Source organism: Bradysia coprophila (genome assembly GCF_014529535.1).
Source record: "Bradysia coprophila strain Holo2 chromosome X unlocalized genomic scaffold, BU_Bcop_v1 contig_130, whole genome shotgun sequence".
Lineage (NCBI taxonomy): Eukaryota > Metazoa > Arthropoda > Insecta > Diptera > Sciaridae > Bradysia > Bradysia coprophila.
This window is the reverse complement of record NW_023503296.1, coordinates 1,150,051-1,172,382: the sequence shown is the minus strand read 5'-3', so window position 1 is coordinate 1,172,382 and position 22,332 is coordinate 1,150,051. Positions and strand designations below refer to the sequence as shown.

Here is a 22,332-nt window from a genome sequence, read left to right as displayed (position 1 = left end):
TTATCTCTCATCTAACTAAAACAAGCTAATTTAGTTGAAAATGTAAATTCGACAATAAGTTGTGCATCGATCCAGATCAAGCAAATTTTTAAAGAATTATCTCTCATCTAACTAAAACAAGCTAGTTTAGTTGAAAATGTAAATTCGACTATAAGTTGTGAATCGATCCAGATCAAGCAAATTTTTAAAGAATTATTTCTCATCTAACTAAATCAAACTAAATTTTAGTTGAAAATGTAAATTCGACAATAAGTTGTGCATCGATCCAGATCAAGCAAATTTTTAAAGAATTATTTCTCATCTAACTAAAACAAGCTAATTTAGTTGAATATGTAAATTCGACAATAAGTTGTGCATCGATCCAGATCAAGCAAATTTTTAAAGAATTATCTATCATCTAACTAAATCAAGCTAATTTAGTTGAAAATGTAAATTCGACAATAAGTTGTGCATCGATCCAGATCAAGCAAGTTTTTAAATTATTATTTCTCATCTAACTAAATCAAGCTAATTTAGTTGAAAATGTAAATTCGACAATAAGTTGTGCATCAATCCAGATCAAGCAAATTTTTAAAAGAATTACTTCTCATCTAACTAAAACAAGCTAATTTTGTTGAAAATGTAAATTCGACAATAAGTTGTGCATCGATCCAGATCAAGCAAATTTTTAAAGAATTATCTCTCATCTAACTAAAACAAGCTAGTTTAGTTGAAAATGTAAATTCGACAATAAGTTGTGCATCAATCCAGATCAAGCAAATTTTTAAAAGAATTATCTCTCATCTAACTAAAACAAGCTAATTTAGTTGAAAATGTAAATTCGACAATAAGTTGTGCATCGATCCAGATCAAGCAAATTTTTAAAGAATTATCTCTCATCTAACTAAAACAAGCTAGTTTAGTTGAAAATGTAAATTCGACAATAAGTTGTGCATCGATCCAGATTAAGCAAATTTTTAAAGAATTATTTCTCATCTAACTAAAACAAGCTAATTTAGTTGAATATGTAAATTCGACAATAAGTTGTGCATCGATCCAGATCAAGCAAATTTTTAAAGAATTATCTCTCATCTAACTAAATCAAGCTAATTTAGTTGAAAATGTAAATTCGACAATAAGTTGTGCATCGATCCAGATCAACCAAATTTTTAAAGAATTATTTCTCATCTAACTAAATCAAGCTAATTTAGTTGAAAATGTAAATTCGACTATAAGTTGTGAATCGATCCAGATCAAGCAAATTTTTAAAGAATTATTTCTCATCTAACTAAATCAAACTAAATTTTAGTTGAAAATGTAAATTCGACAATAAGTTGTGCATCGATCCAGATCAAGCAAATTTTTAAAGAATTATTTCTCATCTAACTAAAACAAGCTAATTTAGTTGAATATGTAAATTCGACAATAAGTTGTGCATCGATCCAGATCAAGCAAATTTTTAAAGAATTATCTCTCATCTAACTAAAACAAGCTAGTTTAGTTGAAAATGTAAATTCGACTATAAGTTGTGAATCGATCCAGATCAAGCAAATTTTTAAAGAATTATTTCTCATCTAACTAAATCAAACTAAATTTTAGTTGAAAATGTAAATTCGACAATAAGTTGTGCATCGATCCAGATCAAGCAAATTTTTAAAGAATTATTTCTCATCTAACTAAAACAAGCTAATTTAGTTGAATATGTAAATTCGACAATAAGTTGTGCATCGATCCAGATCAAGCAAATTTTTAAAGAATTATCTCTCATCTAACTAAATCAAGCTAATTTAGTTGAAAATGTAAATTCGACAATAAGTTGTGCATCGATCCAGATCAAGCAAGTTTTTAAATTATTATTTCTCATCTAACTAAATCAAGCTAATTTAGTTGAAAATGTAAATTCGACAATAAGTTGTGCATCAATCCAGATCAAGCAAATTTTTAAAAGAATTATTTCTCATCTAACTAAATCAAGCTAATTTAGTTGAAAATGTAAATTCGACAATAAGTTGTGCATCGATCCAGATCAAGCAAATTTTTAAAGAATTATCTCTCATGTTACTAAATCAAGCTAATTTAGTTGAAAATGTAAATTCGACAATAAGTTGTGCATCAATCCAGATCAAGCAAATTTTTAAAAGAATTATTTCTCATCTAACTAAAACAAGCTAATTTAGTTGAAAATGTAAATTCGACAATAAGTTGTGAATCGATCCAGATCAAGCAAATTTTTAAAGAATTATTTCTCATGTTACTAAATCAAGCTAATTTAGTTGAAAATGTAAATTCGACAATAAGTTGTGCATCGATCCAGATCAAGCAAATTTTTAAAGAATTATTTCTCATCTAACTAAAACAAGCTAATTTAGTTGAATATGTAAATTCGACAATAAGTTGTGCATCGATCCAGATCAAGCAAATTTTTAAAGAATTATTTCTCATCTACCTAAAACAAGCTAATTTAGTTGAAAATGTAAATTCGACAATAAGTTGTGCATCGATCCAGATCAAGCAAATTTTTAAAGAATTATTTCTCATCTAACTAAATCAAGCTAATTTAGTTGAAAATGTAAATTCGACAATAAGTTGTGCATCGATCCAGATCAAGCAAATTTTTAAATTATTATTTCTCATCTAACTAAATCAAGCTAATTTAGTTGAAAATGTAAATTCGACAATAAGTTGTGCATCAATCCAGATCAAGCAAATTTTTAAAAGAATTATTTCTCATCTAACTAAATCAAGCTAATTTAGTTGAAAATGTAAATTCGACAATAAGTTGTGCATCGATCCAGATCAAGCAAATTTTTAAAGAATTATCTCTCATGTTACTAAATCAAGCTAATTTAGTTGAAAATGTAAATTCGACAATAAGTTGTGCATCAATCCAGATCAAGCAAATTTTTAAAAGAATTATTTCTCATCTAACTAAAACAAGCTAATTTAGTTGAAAATGTAAATTCGACAATAAGTTGTGAATCGATCCAGATCAAGCAAATTTTTAAAGAATTATTTCTCATGTTACTAAATCAAGCTAATTTAGTTGAAAATGTAAATTCGACAATAAGTTGTGCATCGATCCAGATCAAGCAAATTTTTAAAGAATTATTTCTCATCTAACTAAAACAAGCTAATTTAGTTAAAAATGTAAATTCGACAATAAGTTGTGCATCGATCCAGATCAAGCAAATTTTTAACATGAAAACGATTTGACCACCTACAACAATACGAACGATCTGGACAGTACCACTGCCCTCGTGCATCATTTCTACGACACTGGTCATGTTCCAGACCGAGGAAAAGCATTAATTTTAGATATGCAACACACATACACGAAGAGTAAAGTATTGGAAGCGTTACATATCCTCACTCAACCAAGTACTATGAATTTCAGAAGAGGTACGGAAAATATAAGTGCCGCGTACAAAAGCTTACTAAGTTAAAAGCTCCCGTTTTTTCCACTTTTTTACGAGAATTCATTTCGCAATTGTTTTGTTTTTATTTTCTTCACATCGTAACGTAGTTCGTTCGTTAGTCAATAATTGACAAGTACAGCGAAAACGTAATTGAAAATAATTTTTGTTCACCGATTTTCATTTTGTAAGTTTTATCCGTTTGATTCGATTTTCATTCTCAAATATTTCATCAAAAAAGACTAAAGCATATTTTATTAATAATCTTTTTAGCCATTCATCGCTGATGATGTAATAATTAAATTACGAAGAGTTCGACAGAAGACATACCCGCTTTTTAGTCGCATTTGGATCGATAAATTGAGTAACTTTCAACCAGTAATTTCCCATTGCCACGATCAAGAAACGTTCCAATTCTTTTGGTTAACAAACAATTACATGTAATTTAAAAGGAGTTACGTCTGAGAACCCTACTAGTAATATCATAAGGTTTCTCAGGTTGTCGCTTAGAGCTCTCCCGAAATGACATAGGAAACTGACAAAAAATTTGTCGATTCAGTCTTTGATGTCGTCGGCATTATATGAGGTGGAATGCAAGTGCTGTAGATAATATATTTTATTTCTAACGCTGCTTTTTATTTTAAAGTTATACAAAAAAATATCAATAGTTACAAAGTAAATAAACGAAGGATGGATGGATGAACTAAATATACGAATGTATCAGCCCTTATAACTAAAAAATTGAAAATAAGTAAATTGGACGAAAAAGTTCATCTCGATATATCGTATGACTTAATAGATTTTCTTTCCCTTGTAATTCATATCATACAGAAAATCTGCAACAGCTACCGATCCAGTCCAGTACGAGTTTTTTGCGATCTCTTCCACCAATGCCATGTTAGGAGGACAAGTTTGGCACATCTCAATGAGCGTGTACAGCATGCATTTGTACAAATCTATCGATGGAGAAACAGTTCTATGAAATCGAGAATGACATGGAAATGAGATAAAACTTTGCACTTACATCGACAACGCTCTCTGGATACATAATTGACCAGAATTTCAATTAGACCCGCTTCTCTGGCCTGAAAACGATAATTATTTTATGAACCAAATTTATTTCTAACACTTTCGATGTTCTTACCTTCTCTTTGTGGTCTGCGTTATCTCTAACCAAATTAATTATCGTTGACAATATTATTTCCTTTAGTGGCAGCTTAGTATTTCTTTGAATGGTGCCAAAGACCTCTTCAGCAGTTTCATCATTGGAACGAACATAGTCGAACAAATGTACAGCATTTAGAATCAACGAAAAACTGAATTTATGTAATTGATGACGTTCATTAGTTGCTGCATAAGCAATTGCTTCGAATAATGCAAATATAAGTTCAAGTTTCGAGTTTTTCGGTGATAGTGTGATGAGTTCATTTTTCGAAATGAATTCATTGCAAATGCAGTTTAATAGTTCCGATGAAACGCAGTAATCTTTTCTGCCATCAACGGTGTGTTCAGTATTGCAGTCAACAATGAAGTCAACGAAACATTTTTTCTCAACATCATTCAATTGCTGATACATGGTGCTAATGCTTCTTTCGTCGGTCATAAAATGTTCTAAGAAAATGGTTAATCCTTGCTGCTTCAGACGTCCATTTTGTTTCTTTTGATCGAAATTGTTGAGTAGAATTTTGAATATATTCAGTCCTTCATGTTGAGCAATACCGGCTATCGCGTAAATACTGTAAACAATGTGACAACATGTGTCGTTATCAATAACGTTTTGCCGGAGTTGATTGATCAAAATTTTGTTGAATTCGATCCAGATAAGAACGTGATTGGGGCTATCATAGACCAACTCGAACAACAATTGCCAAGCAGATGACATTATTTGATAATGTTTTTGTTCTGCTGACGGCCAGGCCAAAATGTTTTTAATGAAATCGAGTACGTTCGCCTCAATTAAGCTCTCCCGTTCTGCACCTTTCGCCATTTTGCTTAATGCTCTAAACGTGTCCTCCAAGGCTCGTAATCCTGCGTTGTCCATTAAATGCCAACATCCATTGTCTGTTGTCCAACATTCACGGGCCTTCTGTTCCCAAGAATTAATCTGACAAACTCTACTCAGTACCATACCCCATTTGGATCTGAAAGGGTTCTTCTGGAATGTGTCCATAGTAATGGTTTTTGGTAAGAAAAGCAAAAAATGAGTCCTGCAAAAAAAGAAGAAGTTACAGTGATTAAATTCCAGTTTAAAACCAGAGTCAAAACTAACATAGAAGCTCCAGCACACGACATCTCAATTGTCTCCAAAATCTACCAAAATGATGATCTACCGTTTTGAGATCCGCATCCTTGGTATCATTGGGCATTTGTCAACAGATATTTATTTAGCTTTTTGCAAGTTTCAATCTATTTTTTGTGCAATTTTGCCTTTATTTACTCTAAATTTTGTGTATAATCAATTTTGGGGAACAATCTTCCACTCATTCGATGAGTAAATATAAATATTTTTGGCCTTTAGTCTTTATATTTACGCTACGGCAATGTTAGAAAATTTATATATTTTGAGTTATCAGAAACGCATACGAAACAGAAATTTTTAAGTTTTGTCTTATGTTTTATGGAGCGGTTTTTCTCCAGTTTATCTTGGCATCGAGAATCTGATTTGGCGGATCATCCAGGGCCTATTTTAAGGAAATTAAATTTCCCAAAATTCTCAAATGTTTCCATCACTTTTCGTCACTTCATCTAAAAACACAACAGATTGCATCGTAAATGTTGTTTTTACTGCCTTTTTAGTCGTTTTTCATGTCTTTGAGCTTAACTGATTACTTCGGAATGAGATCTAACAGAAAACAAAATTTGGAAATTTTAAGAATTTTTGTGAAATTTGTGAAATTTTTGGAAATTAAATTCCTTAAAATAGGCCCTGGATCGTACTGATACAGTATGTGAGCTGTGTGGGATTCATTGAAAACGTGGAAATCATAAGATGAGAGACAATTGAGATGTCGTGGACTGTAGTGGAAAAAATGTTTCGTTTTTTTTAAATTTCATGAATCTACCGCAAGTTTAGAAAATCCTTTAATATTATAATCCAGAACGAAAAATAATTTCAATTTTTTTAATATGTTACAGAATATTGATAAATGATAATAGTTTTACACAAATGATATAGATTTTTGTCGCATTTCTTGAAAATGCTTTGGCATTGTGGTACCCACAATGGTATCCTGCGATTAATTGATTGAATACTTCAATTAAAAAAATGTAGTGAAACATAGAACGAATGTTGCATACAGATCTGAATCAAATTGTAGTATAGCAAGTATTTTTTATGCTTCGGGCCAAAAATGAGGGTAATTTTTGATTTTTCCTCGAGTTTTCGGCCCTTTGCATAAAAACTCACATGTGCACCTGCTTTGGACGATTAATTTTAGGCACTTTCGCTTGTAAGCCTCACTCCGTTCGGCTTACAATCCGCGAAATTGCCTAAAATCAATCGTGCAAATCAGGTACACAATAGTATTTTGCATAACAAGGGGCGAAAGTAAAAAAAATTCAAACGTGTGAAGTTTGCAGCCCGCGCCGCAGGCAAGGGCGGCAATCACACGATTTGAATTTTTTTACTTTTGCCCCGAGTGATGCATACTATTTTTTATGCCAAATACTGCGGAAGATTTGTATTTTCGGTCCGAAACAAAACATAATTTTAATGAAACTGTTGAGTTGTCAACAAAATTTGCTGTAGAAACACCAAAATGCCGAAAAGTGCGGGGGTCCAGGGGGCTATCGTCAACACAACACTACACTCAATGCGTACTTTCAATCAAGTGAACATGTGTTTTCGAGACATATGAGGACCGAAAGTAAAATGATGACAGTGACATTTACTTTCGGCCCGCAAATACGCAAGCCCACGGGGCGAAAGTAAAATGATGACAGTGACAATTACTTTCGGCCCAAGGCCGGATTTTTTTTTCTTTCGGTCACCATTTGAGGACCGAAAATACAAACTTTCGCAGTATTTGGCATAAAAATGACTATTGAGGCTGATGAAACCACAGTAGCCAATTTGTTTCTTTTGTAAAGATAGACGACTTGTTTTCATTTTATGAATTAAAACACCTTGTTAAAGTAGTCGCCAAAAAAATATCGATGGACAACCCTGCAATTATTTAAGGTTACAGTCAAAAACACGGAAAACTACAGCCAAAATGGTTTTTGGCGGTAACTTTGGCTTTTCGGCGGTAAAGTTACAGCCAAAAACAGTTTTTAGAAAATATTTTCCCTATATAGAGACGATGAAATTTTTTTTGGCAGTAACTTTGCTGTTTTGGCGGTAATTTTCCTCTTTTTGGCGGTAAAGTTACAGCCAAAAAATAGTTTTTGTAAAATATCTTCTCTATATAGGGACGATGAAATTGGTTTTTGGCGGTAACTTTACTTTTTTGGTGGTAACTTTGGCTTTTTGGCTGTAACTTTGGCTTTTTGGCGGTAACTTTGGCTTTTTGGCGGTAAAGTTACTGCCAAAAACAGTTTTTAGAAATCGATAATAATATTTCTGTGTATAAAACTTATAAAAAAGGAGATATAAAAGGAGATACAAAAATGTGATATGGAGATATGAGACTCTAAAATGGAGATAAGTTCCATAGAAAATTGAAGATAATAAAATGAGTTTTGCATATAAGTAATGTTATATAAAATTTAAATTTACAGAACCAAATTATAGACGGCAAAAAAATGACACAGACTAATTATTAGACGATGCGAGAAAAAAAAATTAACTCCTAAGTTACCGACACCGTTCCGGCGCCCGGCTCGCATTGCGGCCCTCCGCTTCGCTTCGGGGCAATGGGCCGGATCGCTCGGCATGTTAAAACGCTTTCTATGTGCAAAAATTGGTATTCATTTCGTAAAAAATGAATTCTATAGGGACGAACTAAACTCCTTCACTTTACATTTCGTGAAAGGATGAATGCCCTAGGAACCAACAAGACGCTTCTACCCCGAGAGGAACGTTAGTAAGAATATCTTGAGATCTCAATCTCAACTCAACAAAATCTTGAGTTCTGCTAAAACATTCCACGAAACACTTCACACTTACAATGTGTAGAAAGATGAATTCAGTAGATCAAACATTACTCCCAATCATCTCCTTTTCTAAATTCTTTATCTCAGTTTTTATTTATTTTTATCGTCATTTGAGGTCTCCGATTTGAAATTTTCAATATCTGATGTGATCTTATTTTCTGAAATTATTATCTCAACTTTTTAATTTGTTTTATCTCCATTCCATACACTTATTATTTCCTTATCTAGTTACATTACTTATATGCAAAACTCATTTTATTATCTTCAATTTTCTATGGAACTTATCTCCATTTTAGAGTCTCATATCTCCATATCACATTTTTGTATCTCCTTTTATATCTCCTTTTTTATAAGTTTTATACACAGAAATATTATTATCGATTTCTAAAAACTGTTTTTGGCAGTAACTTTACCGCCGAAAAGCCAAAGTTACCGCCAAAAAAGTAAAGTTACCGCCAAAAACTAAAAGTTACTGCCAAAAACCAGTTTCATCGTCCCTATATAGAGAAGATATTTTACAAAAACTATTTTTTGGCTGTAACTTTACCGCCAAAAAGCCAAAGTTACCGCCAAAAAAGTAAAGTTACCGCCAAAAACTAAAAGTTACCGCCAAAAACCAATTTCATCGTTCCTATATAGAGAAGATATTTTACAAAAACTATTTTTTGGCTGTAACTTTACCGCCAAAACAGCAAAGTTACTGCCAAAAACCAATAGTTACTGCCAAAAACCAAGAGTTACTGCCAAAAACCAATTGTATCGTCTCTATATAGGGAAGATATTTTCTGATTTTGGCTGTAACTTTACCGCCAAAAAGCCAAAAGTTACCGCCAAAAACCATTTTGGCTGTAATTTTCCGTGTTTTTGACTGTAACCTTAAGTAATTGCAGGGTTGTCCATCGATAATTTTTTGGCGACTACTTTTGACGACTACTTTAACAAGGTCTTACGGCGTTAATACAAACAATCCGAAGCTCTTATCACTAAAAACTCCAAATTTGACCCTTGCACTGCAGTTCTGTGGATATACTTAATGCCGTCCTTAAAGACATAAACATTTTCATCACACGAACTACGAAAATTGTAATTTTCGGTTCCCAAACGGGAAGCGACAGTAAAAAAATGCAAGTTATGAATCGGAAATCGGTGCTCTGATTAATGTTAACATACAAAGTTGATGACGAATAATTCAAAGGATATTGTTGTTGTTTTTACGTCTGATTGTTGTGATGGTTGATAATATTTGCGGACCCCCGCAAATGTCAGCATATTTTGGTTTAATTCATCATACGATAACGCATTTCTTCGAGTTTATGTGCCTCAATTACAATTTTCGTAGTTCTCGTGATAAAAAGTTATGTGGATCACACGGGACGACGTAAAGAAATTCAACCTGTGCGATAGCGGCCCTTGCCTTCGGCGCGGGCAGCAACTCTCGCACACGGTTGAATTTCTTTACTTTCGTCCCTTGTGATCCAAATAACTATCGCCAGGTTCTAGATATCATCTTTTGAAGTTCATCAAAATTTCCGGCGTTCGACTGAAATATTATTTTCGAACAATGGTACAGGTAGGTAAGATTTTAGTTCTTGCACCGTATCTTCTGGAAAATACCTATGCAATGAAGTCCCACACATGTAAGCCCATAGTCTGTAGTAAATCACGGACAAAAACACCCTTTTTCGACTTTTGGTAGATGTTCACTAACCAATAAAAGAATATTAAAAAGACTATTGGTGTCAAACAAAGCATCGTTAAAAAAAAGCTACTGGGCCACTTTCAACAAGAATCGCTGACAATTTTTGACGTATTCACTACACAAATTCACACAGTAAGTGCGCTTTAGAATTTAAATTGTAAGTGACCAAGAAATGAACAAAAAAAAATATTTCAACGCTTCCTTTTATAAGAACAGGACAATCTAAAGCCGCGTTAAAAATCCGCGTCCACGTTTCTTTTTGAATCAGCGCTATGGCGTGAATAGGAAAAAAATCGAAAAAGTAAAAGACGACTCAAACGAGCTATTGCATTGTTTTTTAACTAGTTCAAGTTAAGGCGAAAATAGTAGATTATTCACCTCTGTCCACATGGTCCACATGTTTATTTAGACACTTGGGGAGTTATAGCATGAGCCGACGGCGCTATTTTATCTACCGACGGCGAAATAATAGCACTTTTTCACTGCTAGTATTTCACCTAGGTAGATAAAAAAAATACAGAAAATTTATTGACTATCTGTCACTTTTTTGGACAGTACATTTTGTTCACCTTAAGACAACACAATTTTAGATTTGTAAGAGTTTTAAAAGTCATCGATGTTCCCAGTCAAATAAATGATTCACAGTACTGGAAACACTTTGACTGGAAACACCGATGACTTTTAAAACTCTAAAAATTGTCAAATATGTTCAGAACTAAAAAACCAACTGTAGACTATATTACTGTCATTATCTGTCAAAATTTCATTTCATGACGTTACAGAAGTTTCATTTTAATGAAAATTCGTCAAAATTTAGTTTTCAAAGTCTTAACTGTCAAATATGTCTACACTGTAAAAAAATGTTCTTGAAAGTATTTTCTAAAATCCATAGATTTCAGGCCATACTCGTTCCCTGCAAATTAATTCTATATTCATGCAAGCCATAAGTGCGTTTTAAATGTGAACGTACTCTGACTTTGTGTTTGCAACTTGAAATTTAGAACTTTCAGCGAACTTACGGTGTGAATGAATAAAAACATTCTAAAGAATTACGTATAAGATAAAAAGCTGTAGGTTTCAAGCCACTCGACATTTATATGGCTAAATGAGATCGGTAATATCATACTTTAAAAAAATCGCTTTTGCTTCAGTTATATGGAACTTCAGGATAAAGGAACCCATCTTACAAGAAATTAGTCCTCCACACACCTTTTCCCGCAACAAAGTTCTCGGTGAAAAATTCTTAAAAACACACGAAAAATTAAAAATTTAGAGCGAGCGTCCTTTCATAGGATTTTTATCGTATTAAATAATGGAATTATACACATTTATCGAACCAGAAGCAGCGTTCGGAGACATTCCAGAACGCTCAAAAAAGGTTTTGTCTACTTTTTTACAATATTAGCCAAATAACCACTTGAAGCGCGTCAAATGTGTTTTTTAATCAAATAAAAGGTTATGAAATCCGAATCAAATCGGAATCTCTAAAATCTCTGGATTCTTACGAAGTGACTGTATTCCGTGCGTGACGGACTTTACAAAAAAAATGAAGAGTCACACACTGTCGCACACTTAAATGTTATGAGAAATTGACGCTATATTTTGTCTTACCTCTTATCTGATTGGCGATGTGCTTAAATAGCTTTACCGTGTTGACCGCTCGACTTCCACAATGCAAATGAGAAGAAAGCCAGCGTTAACTTAGATCGTGCAGTTTTTTTTTCTCGAAACCAAGTTTAAAGCTTTGCACTACTGTCACCTCAATTGGTGGCGCTTCAATCAGTTATATTTCTCCATTCGAAACCAAGGCTGAAAACTTGCAGCCTGAACCAAGCGGAATAAAAAGAAAGCAAATTTAAATTAAGGCGGGAAAATTCATTTTCATGATTTTTGGTTTTCCAGGTATTTTTAAAAGATAAATAATTTCTTAGCTTCGATGTTTTCACATAGCAGTGATTGTCCTAAAAATTCGCAATAATTTTCCTTAGTTTTTAAGGACCAACATACTCAGTAGCTATACTGATTTTCCAATATTAGTTGAACAAATTTTATTTTCTAAAATTATTCGAGAATCATCAGCGCCATCTGTACTCTTGAAATTTTCGTTGTAAACGTCACTATTTGATGGTATTCGGAAAATCTTAAGATTCTAAAAAAAAACTTTTCAATTTTGTCTTTAGTTTGTCATGAACTAATATCACCAGATTTGCAGCAATAAAGGCCCTTTCGGGATAATTCTCGAAAGTAATATTTGAATCGAAAATGCATTGGTGTATCGCAGATCGTCCAGATCTTCACTATCCAAATTTTTAGTATATGTCGAAAAACACATTCTTCCGAATCGATTGAATCGACTGGAGCTACGTGGAAATTTTTTGTTTCGGAGTTTTTGGTGATTATTCTCGTACGACATCGTTTTCCAATTCCAAAAAAAGCTGCAAATGCCTAGAATAGATTTGGCACTCAAATTGACCGAATGTAGGTACAAAAAAACAGTTATTGTGTGAATATTAGCACCAAGGAATCCGTTGCAAATATCGAAAAATAAATTAAAGAAAGATTTTTTGTTCAACAAGAAACTGACCCCACAATGACCGCTTCAATCAAGTAACTCACGGAAACCAATCATTTCGAAATTTTCATTGCTACTGCTCAATGAAATCTGCGGTTTTCTTAATATGAGTTGGTGGTTTTTTTGGGGTTGTTTCGTTGTCTGATTTTCAAAGTGATCGAAAATTAAATGTTCTTAAATAACAGGCTGTGACACATATGAGCTGATCAAAGTTTTAACAGATTTGCTTCATGCAAAATTTCAGTGTAAAATATGTCTACTGAAACTCAACCGTTTAAAACTTGACTTCGGCATCCTTTAAATTCACATTATCACGACAGTTTGAAACAAACGCATTTAAAAATGCTAAATAAAATTAATTTCAAAGACGTTGCTCGGTCGGTTGAGGAAAAAACAGATTCAATTTGTTATTGAAAATAGCCGGATATTATGTCTTCGCATGCGACAATGCATTGTTACTAGTGATTGAAAGTAATTGATCTGATCGTTATTACTATTATAAGAGCCCAGCCCTCAATAATATTTGTTATGACATACAACCCTATATTCACCAAAACTATGAAAACTCGAAGAAATTCTCTTCAAAAAAAGTTTTCCCCAGCAACAAGAAAACACTTAAATTTGGTGACTCAATTCAAAATGCTCTGACAAAACAGACCTCTTACAATTTCATTTCTACTGTACAATGAAATATCACTGGTAGTACTTTTGAGTGGATATTTTGACTTAGATGTTGGGATCGTTTTATTTGTGCAATTGTAGACTAGGAAATCTTAGATAACCGACTGAAAATTCAGTGTTGTCGCTCATAAGTCGCCCGAAATGACATAATCCCATCGGATAATGCCAAAAAATATTCAAACGATCGAAAATTGATTTAACGAATAACTTAAACTGTGAAAATTGGAGTCTAAATTTTGAAGATTCAGATTTTGATGCCGGTGGTATTATGTGAAGTGGAATACAAAAGTTCGGATATTCATGATATAGATGAATTAAATATTTATTTTATTTATTTATTTTTGTTATAAAATGACAAAAAATGAAGTTTAAAATAAAAATATAGAAAAATTGAAAAGAGTTTTATTTTTATGAATATGGAAAGTCGACTCAGTAGATTTTCTCTCCCTTGTAATTCATATCATACAGGAAATCTGCAACAGCTACCGATCCAGTCCAGTCCTTACTTTTTGCAATCTCTTCCACCAAGGCCATGTTAAGCGGACTCGTTTGGCACATCTCGATGAGCGCGTACAGCATGCATTTGTACAAATCTATCGATGGAGAAACAGTTCTATGAAATCGAGAATGACATGGAAATTAGATAAAACTTTGCACTTACATCGACAACGCTCTCTGGATACATAATTGACCAGAATTTCAATTAGACCCGCTTCTCTGGCCTGAAAACGATAATTATTTTATGAACCAAATTTATTTCTAACACGTTCGACGTTCTTACCTTCTCTTTGTGGTCTGCGTTATCTCTAACCAAATTGATTATCGTTGACAATATTATTTCCTTTAGGGGTATCTTCGTATTTCTTTGAATGGTGCCAAAGTGAAATTCAGCAATGTAATCATGAGTCCGAACATAGTGGAACAAATGTACAACGTTTAGAACCAAAGGAAAATTGAATTTATTCAACTGATGACGTTCATCCGTTGCTGCATAAGCAATGGCTTCGAATAATGAAAATAGAAGCTCAACTTTGGAGTTTTCCGGTACGGATGACAGCGAGATGAGTTCATTTTTTGAAATGAATTCATTACAAATGCAATCTAGTAGTTCCGAAGAAACGCGGTAATCCATTATGTAATCAGTGAGTGGTCTACTAATGCAATCAACGATAAAGTGCAGGAAACATTTTTTCTCGACATCTTTCAATTGCTCATACATGAGACTAATGCTCCTTTCATCCATCATGAAATGTTGCAGAAAAAGGGTTAATCCTTGTTCCTTCAGTGGGCCATTTTGTTTCGCCTTATGGAAGTGGTTGATTAGAATTTGGAATATATTCAATCCTTCATGTTGAGCAATATGGGATATCCCATAAATACGGTAAACAATGTGACGACAAGCGTCGTTATCATACACCTTCTGGCGGAGGTGTTTCATTAAGATTCTGTTGAATTCGCTCCAAATTAGAGCATGATTGGAGCTATCATCTGCCAACTCAAACAAAAGATCCCACGCACTGGACATGATTTCCTTGTGTTCTAGTTTTTCTTCTGTTGATGGCCAGGCCAAAATTTTTCTAATGAAATCGAGTCCATTAGCCTCAATTATCCACTGTCGTTCTGTTTCTTTCGCCATTTTGATTAATGCTTTAAATGTGTAGTTTAAGTCTCGTAATTCATCGTAGTCCAATGCATGCCAACTTCCTTTGTCTGTTTCCCAACATTTCCGTGTCGTCTGTTCCCATTTATTAATATAGCAAACTCTAGCCAGCACAAAGTCCCATTCGGTCCTGAAAAGTTATGTATTAAATGAGCAATGTCTGCAAGGAAAAAATTGTCGGTACGTACCTTATATAGAAATAACTCATGGTGACGCGCCTTTCGGTGATTCAAGAATGAAATGAGTACTGCAAAGAAAATTACATTCGCATTTTAGATTCGGAAAAATCCAATGAATATTTTAAAATAAAAACGACTCTAGCCCGTCATTTTTTCTTGGCAACACCAATGCATCCAGTGCCGAGTCAAGAATTTTTGCAATAGTTTCAAGAATCAAATAAAATCGGGACGAATTTAGCAGCACATAGGCACATCCATTTCTAAAAGTAGGAGACTGCAAGTGATTTGTATTGTACTTGTACCATTGTTTTCCGTAACATTTGCAGATTAAAAGTTGTCAAGAATAGTCAACATTGCAAAAGAACGTCAAATTGAAACTATATTGACTCCCTCAAACTCAAAATAATTCGTCCAATGGCATTTCCAATAAGTGTACCTGAACTTCACTAATAAATTCAAATCGCGATCCCTAATCAAATATCTAATTCTTACCAAGAAGATGGCTCGCTTAAAAACGCGAATTTGCAAAAAATGAAGAATTCGTATACTGCACACTTAAATTTGAAAAAAAATAATGGAACAACACACGTGTCACCTTTTATTTCAATAGTTCATTAGCTGAACAGCTTGCACGACTCGACTACTGGGATTCCAAAATGTGAATGAGTCTGTGTTATGAACTAAAAAAGAAGAGTCTTTTGGAAACCAAGTTTAAGGCTTTGTTTCTCTGTCGCCTGGTGGCGCTGCAATCAGTTAATTTTCTCCATTCGAAACCAAGCCTGCAACTTAAAGCTTGCAGCCTTAAACGGAAAGAAAATTTAAATTAGGGCGGAACATGATTTAAAATTTTTTGATAATTAGTTCTGTTTGCTTCGTATTTTAGCATTTTGATTTAAAGCATCCAATAAAGCTTTACTTCATGTTTTTACTTGCAGACTGATGTGACAGCTAAACAATTTTCGATTTTATCTTACATTTTTTATGGAGTACAATCGTCGGTAATGATTCGAGAATCTTTAGCAATCAGCGCCATCTATACTCTCTTAAAATTTTCTCTCTAAACGTCACTTTCATGAATTACTGTGAAGTGACAATTACGTAGTATTCCGACATTCTTCAGATTATAACAAAAAAAAACATTTTTAGTTTTGTCATCAGTTAATCATGAGATAATAAACATCACCACATTTGAAACAATAGTCACAATAATTCTCGAAAGTGGAATTTGCATCGACCAAATGCGCATAAATCTGTTCGAAAGTTGTCAAAACGTCATCAGTACAGACATAACCAAAAAATTATTGTTGACGTTCGCAAAAACGATGAGGCTATGGCTCTGTGGATGCTTGCGTTCGATTTTGGCTTGTCAAATAGCCGATTTTCGGGTAATGAGGAATCTGTCGCCGGCGTGGTTCATATTGACTCATAAAGTGACATTTTATGTATCATTGTACGCTGGCGTTAGATTCCTAGCAGCCCGGTGCTGACAATTTCATGTACTAAATGTTTGCAATAATATGTAGCACTACCACTTTAAAATGATAATAATAAACAAAAGATGTCTTTCTCAAAAAACTACGTTTTAGACGCCTGTACCAAACATCCAAAGCTGTCAAAAACGTGGTCTTTTCGGAAATCTACCTAGGTAAAAAGCCTCGGATTCCCCTAAAAAAGAGAAACACTCAAAATGCGTCTACAAAAGATACCTCTTACAATTTTATTGCTACTGTACAATGAAATATCTAAGGTGTAAGTTAGTTGTTGTCTATGATTTCTTTGCATGGTGAAAGTAAATTTCTGGCGAGTGAAAAATAAAATACCATCTGATAATGCAGTACATGCGACTGTAGACGTGTATACTCAATTGCCGTAATGTGAGCAGAAATTTTACACTCATGGTGGAAAAAGAAAGAACGTTTTTTTTATTCAAGGAACAGTGAAGTGGCTGCTAATCTAATGCTATGGAATTTTATCCAGTTCTGTCACAAGAACACAAATTTTATCTTTTTTACATTGAAATATCACCTATTATCCCTTTAAAAAAAATTAACTTCACTGATGGATAGATAGTTCTTGATATTTTTTTATTGAACGAGATGTGAAGTGGCTGCTAATCTAATGCTAGTGAATTTTATCCAGTTCTCTCAGAAGAACACAAAGCGTAAAATTTTAATTTTTTTACATTGAAATATTAGTTATTATAAGTTTTAAAAAATAGAATTAACTTCACAGATGGATCGACAGTTCTTCATATTTTTTTTTATTTAAGAAACAGTGAAGTGTTTGCTAATCTAATGCTATGGAATTTTATCCAGTTCTGTCACCAGAACACAAATTTTATTTTTTTTTACATTGAAATATCAGTTATTATCCGTTTAAAAAAAAAAAATAACTTCACAGATGGATGGATAGTTCTTGATATTTTTTTTTATTCAAGGAGAAGTGAAGTGGCTGCTAATCTAATGCTAGGAAATTCTATCCATTTCTCTCACAAGAACACAAAGCATGAAATTATAATTTTTTTACATTGAAATATTAGTTATTATCAGTTTAAAAAAATTGAATTAACTTCACAGATGGATCGATAGTTCTTCATATTTTTTTTATTTAAGAAACAGTGAAGTGTTTGCTAATCTAATGCTATGGAATTTTATCCAGTTCTGTCACCAGAACACAAATTTTATTTTTTTTACATTGAAATATCAGTTATTATCAGTTTAAAAAAATAGAATTAACTTCACAGATGGATCGATAGTTCTTCATATTTTTTTTATTTAAGAAACAGTGAAGTGTTTGCTAATCTAATGATATGGAATTTTATCCAGTTCTGTCACCAGAACACAATTTTTTTTTTTTACATTGAAATATCAGTTATTATCCGTTTAAAAAAAAAATAACTTCACAGATGGATGGATAGTTCTTGATATTTTTTTTATTCAAGGAGAAGTGAAGTGGCTGCTAATCTAATGCTAGGAAATTTTATCCATTTCTCTCACAAGAACACAAAGCATGAAATTATAATTTTTTTACATTGAAATATTAGTTATTATCAGTTTAAAAAAATTGAATTAACTTCACAGATGGATCGATAGTTCTTCATATTTTTTTTATTTAAGAAACAGTGAAGTGTTTGCTAATCTAATGCTATGGAATTTTATCCAGTTCTGTCACCAGAACACAAATTTTATTTTTTTTTACATTGAAATACCAGTTATTATCCGTTTAAAAAAAATAACTTCACAGATGGATGGATAGTTCTAGATATTTTTTTTTATTCAAGGAGAAGTGAAGTGGCTGCTAATCTAATGCTAGCAAATTTTATCCATTTCTCTCACAAGAACACAAAGCATGAAATTTTAATTTTTTTACATTGAAATATTAGTTATTATCAGTTTAAAAAAATTGAATTAACTTCACAGATGGATCGATAGTTCTTCATATTTTTTTTATTTAAGAAACAGTGAAGTGGCTGCTAATCTAATGCTATGGAATTTTTCCAGTTCTGTCACCAGAACACAAATTTTATTTTTTTTACATTGAAATATTAGTTATTATCAGTTTAAAAAAAATTAACTTCACAGATGGATGGATAGTTCTTGATATTTTTTTTTATTCAAGGAGAAGTGAAGTGGCTGCTAATCTAATGCTAGGAAATTTTATCCATTTCTCTCACAAGAACACAAAGCATGAAATTTTAATTTTTTTACATTGAAATATTAGTTATTATCAGTTTAAAAAAATTGAATTAACTTCACAGATGGATCGATAGTTCTTCATATTTTTTTTATTTAAGAAACAGTGAAGTGTTTGCTAATCTAATGCTATGGAATTTTATCCAGTTCTGTCACCAGAACACAAATTTTATTTTTTTTACATTGAAATATCAGTTATTATCAGTTTAAAAAATAGAATTAACTTCACAGATGGATCGATAGTTCTTCATATTTTTTTTATTTAAGAAACAGTGAAGTGTTTGCTAATCTAATGATATGGAATTTTATCCAGTTCTGTCACCAGAACACAATTTTTTTTTTTTTTACATTGAAATATCAGTTATTATCCGTTTAAAAAAAAAATAACTTCACAGATGGATGGATAGTTCTTGATATTTTTTTTATTCAAGGAGAAGTGAAGTGGCTGCTAATCTAATGCTAGGAAATTTTATCCATTTCTCTCACAAGAACACAAAGCATTGAAATTATAATTTTTTTACATTGAAATATTAGTTATTATCAGTTTAAAAAAATTGAATTAACTTCACAGATGGATCGATAGTTCTTCATATTTTTTTTATTTAAGAAACAGTGAAGTGTTTGCTAATCTAATGCTATGGAATTTTATCCAGTTCTGTCACCAGAACACAAATTTTATTTTTTTTTACATTGAAATACCAGTTATTATCCGTTTAAAAAAAAATAACTTCACAGATGGATGGATAGTTCTAGATATTTTTTTTTATTCAAGGAGAAGTGAAGTGGCTGCTAATCTAATGCTAGCAAATTTTATCCATTTCTCTCACAAGAACACAAAGCATGAAATTTTAATTTTTTTACATTGAAATATTAGTTATTATCAGTTTAAAAAAATTGAATTAACTTCACAGATGGATCGCTAGTTCTTCATATTTTTTTTATTCAAGAAACAGTGAAGTGGCTGCTAATCTAATGGTCTGGCATTTTATCCAGTTCTGTCACCAGAACACAAATTTTATTTTTTTTTACATTGAAATATCAGTTATTATCCGTTTAAAAAAAATTGACTTCACAGATGGATGGATAGTTCTTGATATTTTTTTTTATTCAAGGAGAAGTGAAGTGGCTGCTAATCTAATGCTAGGAAATTTTATCAATTTCTCTCACAAGAACACAAAGCATGAAATTTTAATTTTTTTTACATTGAAATATTAGTTATTATCAGTTTAAAAAAATTGAATTAACTTCACAGATGGATCGATAGTTCTTCATATTTTTTTTATTTAAGAAACAGTGAAGTGGCTGCTAATCTAATGCTATGGAATTTTTCCAGTTCTGTCACTAGAACACAAATTTTATTTTTTTTACATTGAAATATTAGTTATTATCAGTTTAAAAAAATTGAATTAACTTCACAGATGGATCGATAGTTCTTCATATATTTTTTTATTTAAGAAACAGTGAAGTGGCTGCCAATCTAATGCTAGGAAATTTTATCCAGTTCTCTCATAAGAACACAAAGCATGAAATTTTAATTTTTTTCAATTGAAATATTAGTTATTATCAGTTTTAAAAAACAGGATTAACTTCACTGATGGATAGATAGTTCTTGATATTTTTTTTATTCAAGGAGAAGTGAAGTGGCTGCTAATCTAATGCTAGGAAATTTTATCCATTTCTCTCACAAGAACACAAAGCGTGAAATTTTAATTTTTTTACATTGAAATATTAGTTATTATCAGTTTTAAAAAATAGAATTAACTTCACAGATGGATCGACAGTTCTTCATATTTTTTTTATTTAAGAAACAGTGAAGTGGCTGCTAATCTAATGCTATGGAATTTTATCCAGTTCTGTCACCAGAACACAAATTTTATTTTTTTTACATTGAAATATCAGTTATTATCCGTTTAAAAAAAATAAAATTTGACTTCACAGATGGATAGATAGTTCTTGATATTTTTTTTTATTCAAGGAGAAGTGCAGTGGCTGCTAATCTAATGCTAGGAAATTTTATCCATTTCTCTCACAAGAACACAAAGCGTGAAATTTTAATTTTTTTACATTGAAATATTAGTTATTATCAGTTTTAAAAAATAGAATTAACTTCACAGATGGATCGACAGTTCTTCATATTTTTTTTATTAAAGAAACAGTGAAGTGGCTGCTAATCTAATGCTATGGAATTTTATCCAGTTCTGTCACAAGAACACAAATTTTATTTTTTTTACATTGAAATATCAGTTATTATCCGTTTAAAAAAAATTGACTTCACAGATGGATAGATAGTTCTTGATATTTTTTTTTATTCAAGGAGAAGTGCAGTGGCTGCTAATCTAATGCTAGGAAATTTTATCCATTTCTCTCACAAGAACACAAAGCGTGAAATTTTAATTTTTTTACATTGAAATATCAGTTATTATCAGTTTAAAAAAATAGAATTAACTTCACAGATGGATCGATAGTTCTTCATATATTTTTTTTATTTAAGAAACAGTGAAGTGGCTGCTAATCTAATGCTATGGAATTTTTCCAGTTCTGTCACCAGAACACAAATTTTATTTTTTTTACATTGAAATATTAGTTATTATCAGTTTAAAAAAATAGAATTAACTTCACAGATGGATGGATAGTTCTTCATATATTCTTTTAAATCAATGAACAGTGAAGTGGCTGGTAATCTAATGCTATGGAATTTTATCCAGTTCTGTCACAAGAACACAATTTTTTTTAGATTGAAATATCACCTATTACCCGTTTAAAAAAATATTAACTTCACTGATGGATAGATACTTCTTGATATTTTTTTATTCAAGGAAATGTGAAGTGGCTGCTAATCTAACGCTAGGGAATTTTATCCAGTTCTGTCACAAGAACACAATTTTTATTTTTTTTAGATTGAAATATCAGTTATTATCCGTTAAAAAAATTAACTTCACTGATGGATAGATAGTTCTTGATATTTTTTTATTCAAGGAGAAGTGGCTGCTAATCTAATGCTAGGGAATTTTATCCATTTCTTCTCACAAGAACACAAAGCATGAAATTTTAATTTTTTTACATTGAAATATTAGTTATTATCAGTTTAAAAAAATTGAATTAACTTCACAGATGGATCGATAGTTCTTCATATTTTTTTTATTTAAGAAACAGTGAAGTGGGCTGCTAATCTAATGCTATGGAATTTTTCCAGTTCTGTCACTAGAACACAAATTTTATTTTTTTTACATTGAAATATTAGTTATTATCAGTTTAAAAAAAATTGAAATTAACTTCACAGATGGATCGATAGTTCTTCATATTTTTTTTATTTAAGAAACAGTGAAGTGGCTGCTAATCTAATGCTATGGAATTTTTCCCACG

The 22,332-nt window shown here is 31.9% G+C and overlaps 2 protein-coding genes across 2 annotated transcripts; both read right to left on the bottom strand.

Moving 5' to 3' along the window:
• Nucleotides 1-4,184: 4,184 nt before the first annotated feature.
• LOC119067935 lies at nucleotides 4,185-5,562 on the bottom strand. The gene is made up of 3 exons (XM_037171250.1): nucleotides 4,537-5,562; nucleotides 4,417-4,477; nucleotides 4,185-4,348 (listed from the first exon to the last, which is right to left on the bottom strand). The coding sequence occupies exons 1-3, from the start codon at nucleotides 5,560-5,562 to the stop codon at nucleotides 4,185-4,187; spliced, it is 1,251 nt and encodes a 416-aa protein (XP_037027145.1).
• Nucleotides 5,563-13,844: 8,282 nt separating this feature from the next.
• LOC119067870 lies at nucleotides 13,845-15,400 on the bottom strand. Its single transcript, XM_037171130.1, has 4 exons — nucleotides 15,287-15,400; nucleotides 14,220-15,228; nucleotides 14,100-14,160; nucleotides 13,845-14,031 (listed from the first exon to the last, which is right to left on the bottom strand). Exons 1-4 carry the CDS (start codon nucleotides 15,304-15,306, stop codon nucleotides 13,868-13,870), a joined length of 1,254 nt encoding a protein of 417 aa, XP_037027025.1. The 5' UTR covers nucleotides 15,307-15,400; the 3' UTR covers nucleotides 13,845-13,867.
• Nucleotides 15,401-22,332: the final 6,932 nt, after the last annotated feature.

Bases quoted from the DNA above. Each gene is read 5' to 3' on its own strand.
- LOC119067935 (XM_037171250.1), bottom strand. From the start codon at position 5,562: ATGGACACATTCCAGAAGAACCCTTTCAGATCCAAATGGGGTATGGTA. The intron at 4,478-4,536 runs GTAAGAACATCG...TATCGTTTTCAG, and splicing joins ACGCAGACCACAAAGAGAAG to GCCAGAGAAGCGGGTCTAAT. The intron at 4,349-4,416 runs GTAAGTGCAAAG...CTCCATCGATAG, and splicing joins ATCCAGAGAGCGTTGTCGAT to ATTTGTACAAATGCATGCTG.
- LOC119067870 (XM_037171130.1), bottom strand. From the start codon at position 15,306: ATGAGTTATTTCTATATAAG. The intron at 14,161-14,219 runs GTAAGAACGTCG...TATCGTTTTCAG, and splicing joins ACGCAGACCACAAAGAGAAG to GCCAGAGAAGCGGGTCTAAT. The intron at 14,032-14,099 runs GTAAGTGCAAAG...CTCCATCGATAG, and splicing joins ATCCAGAGAGCGTTGTCGAT to ATTTGTACAAATGCATGCTG.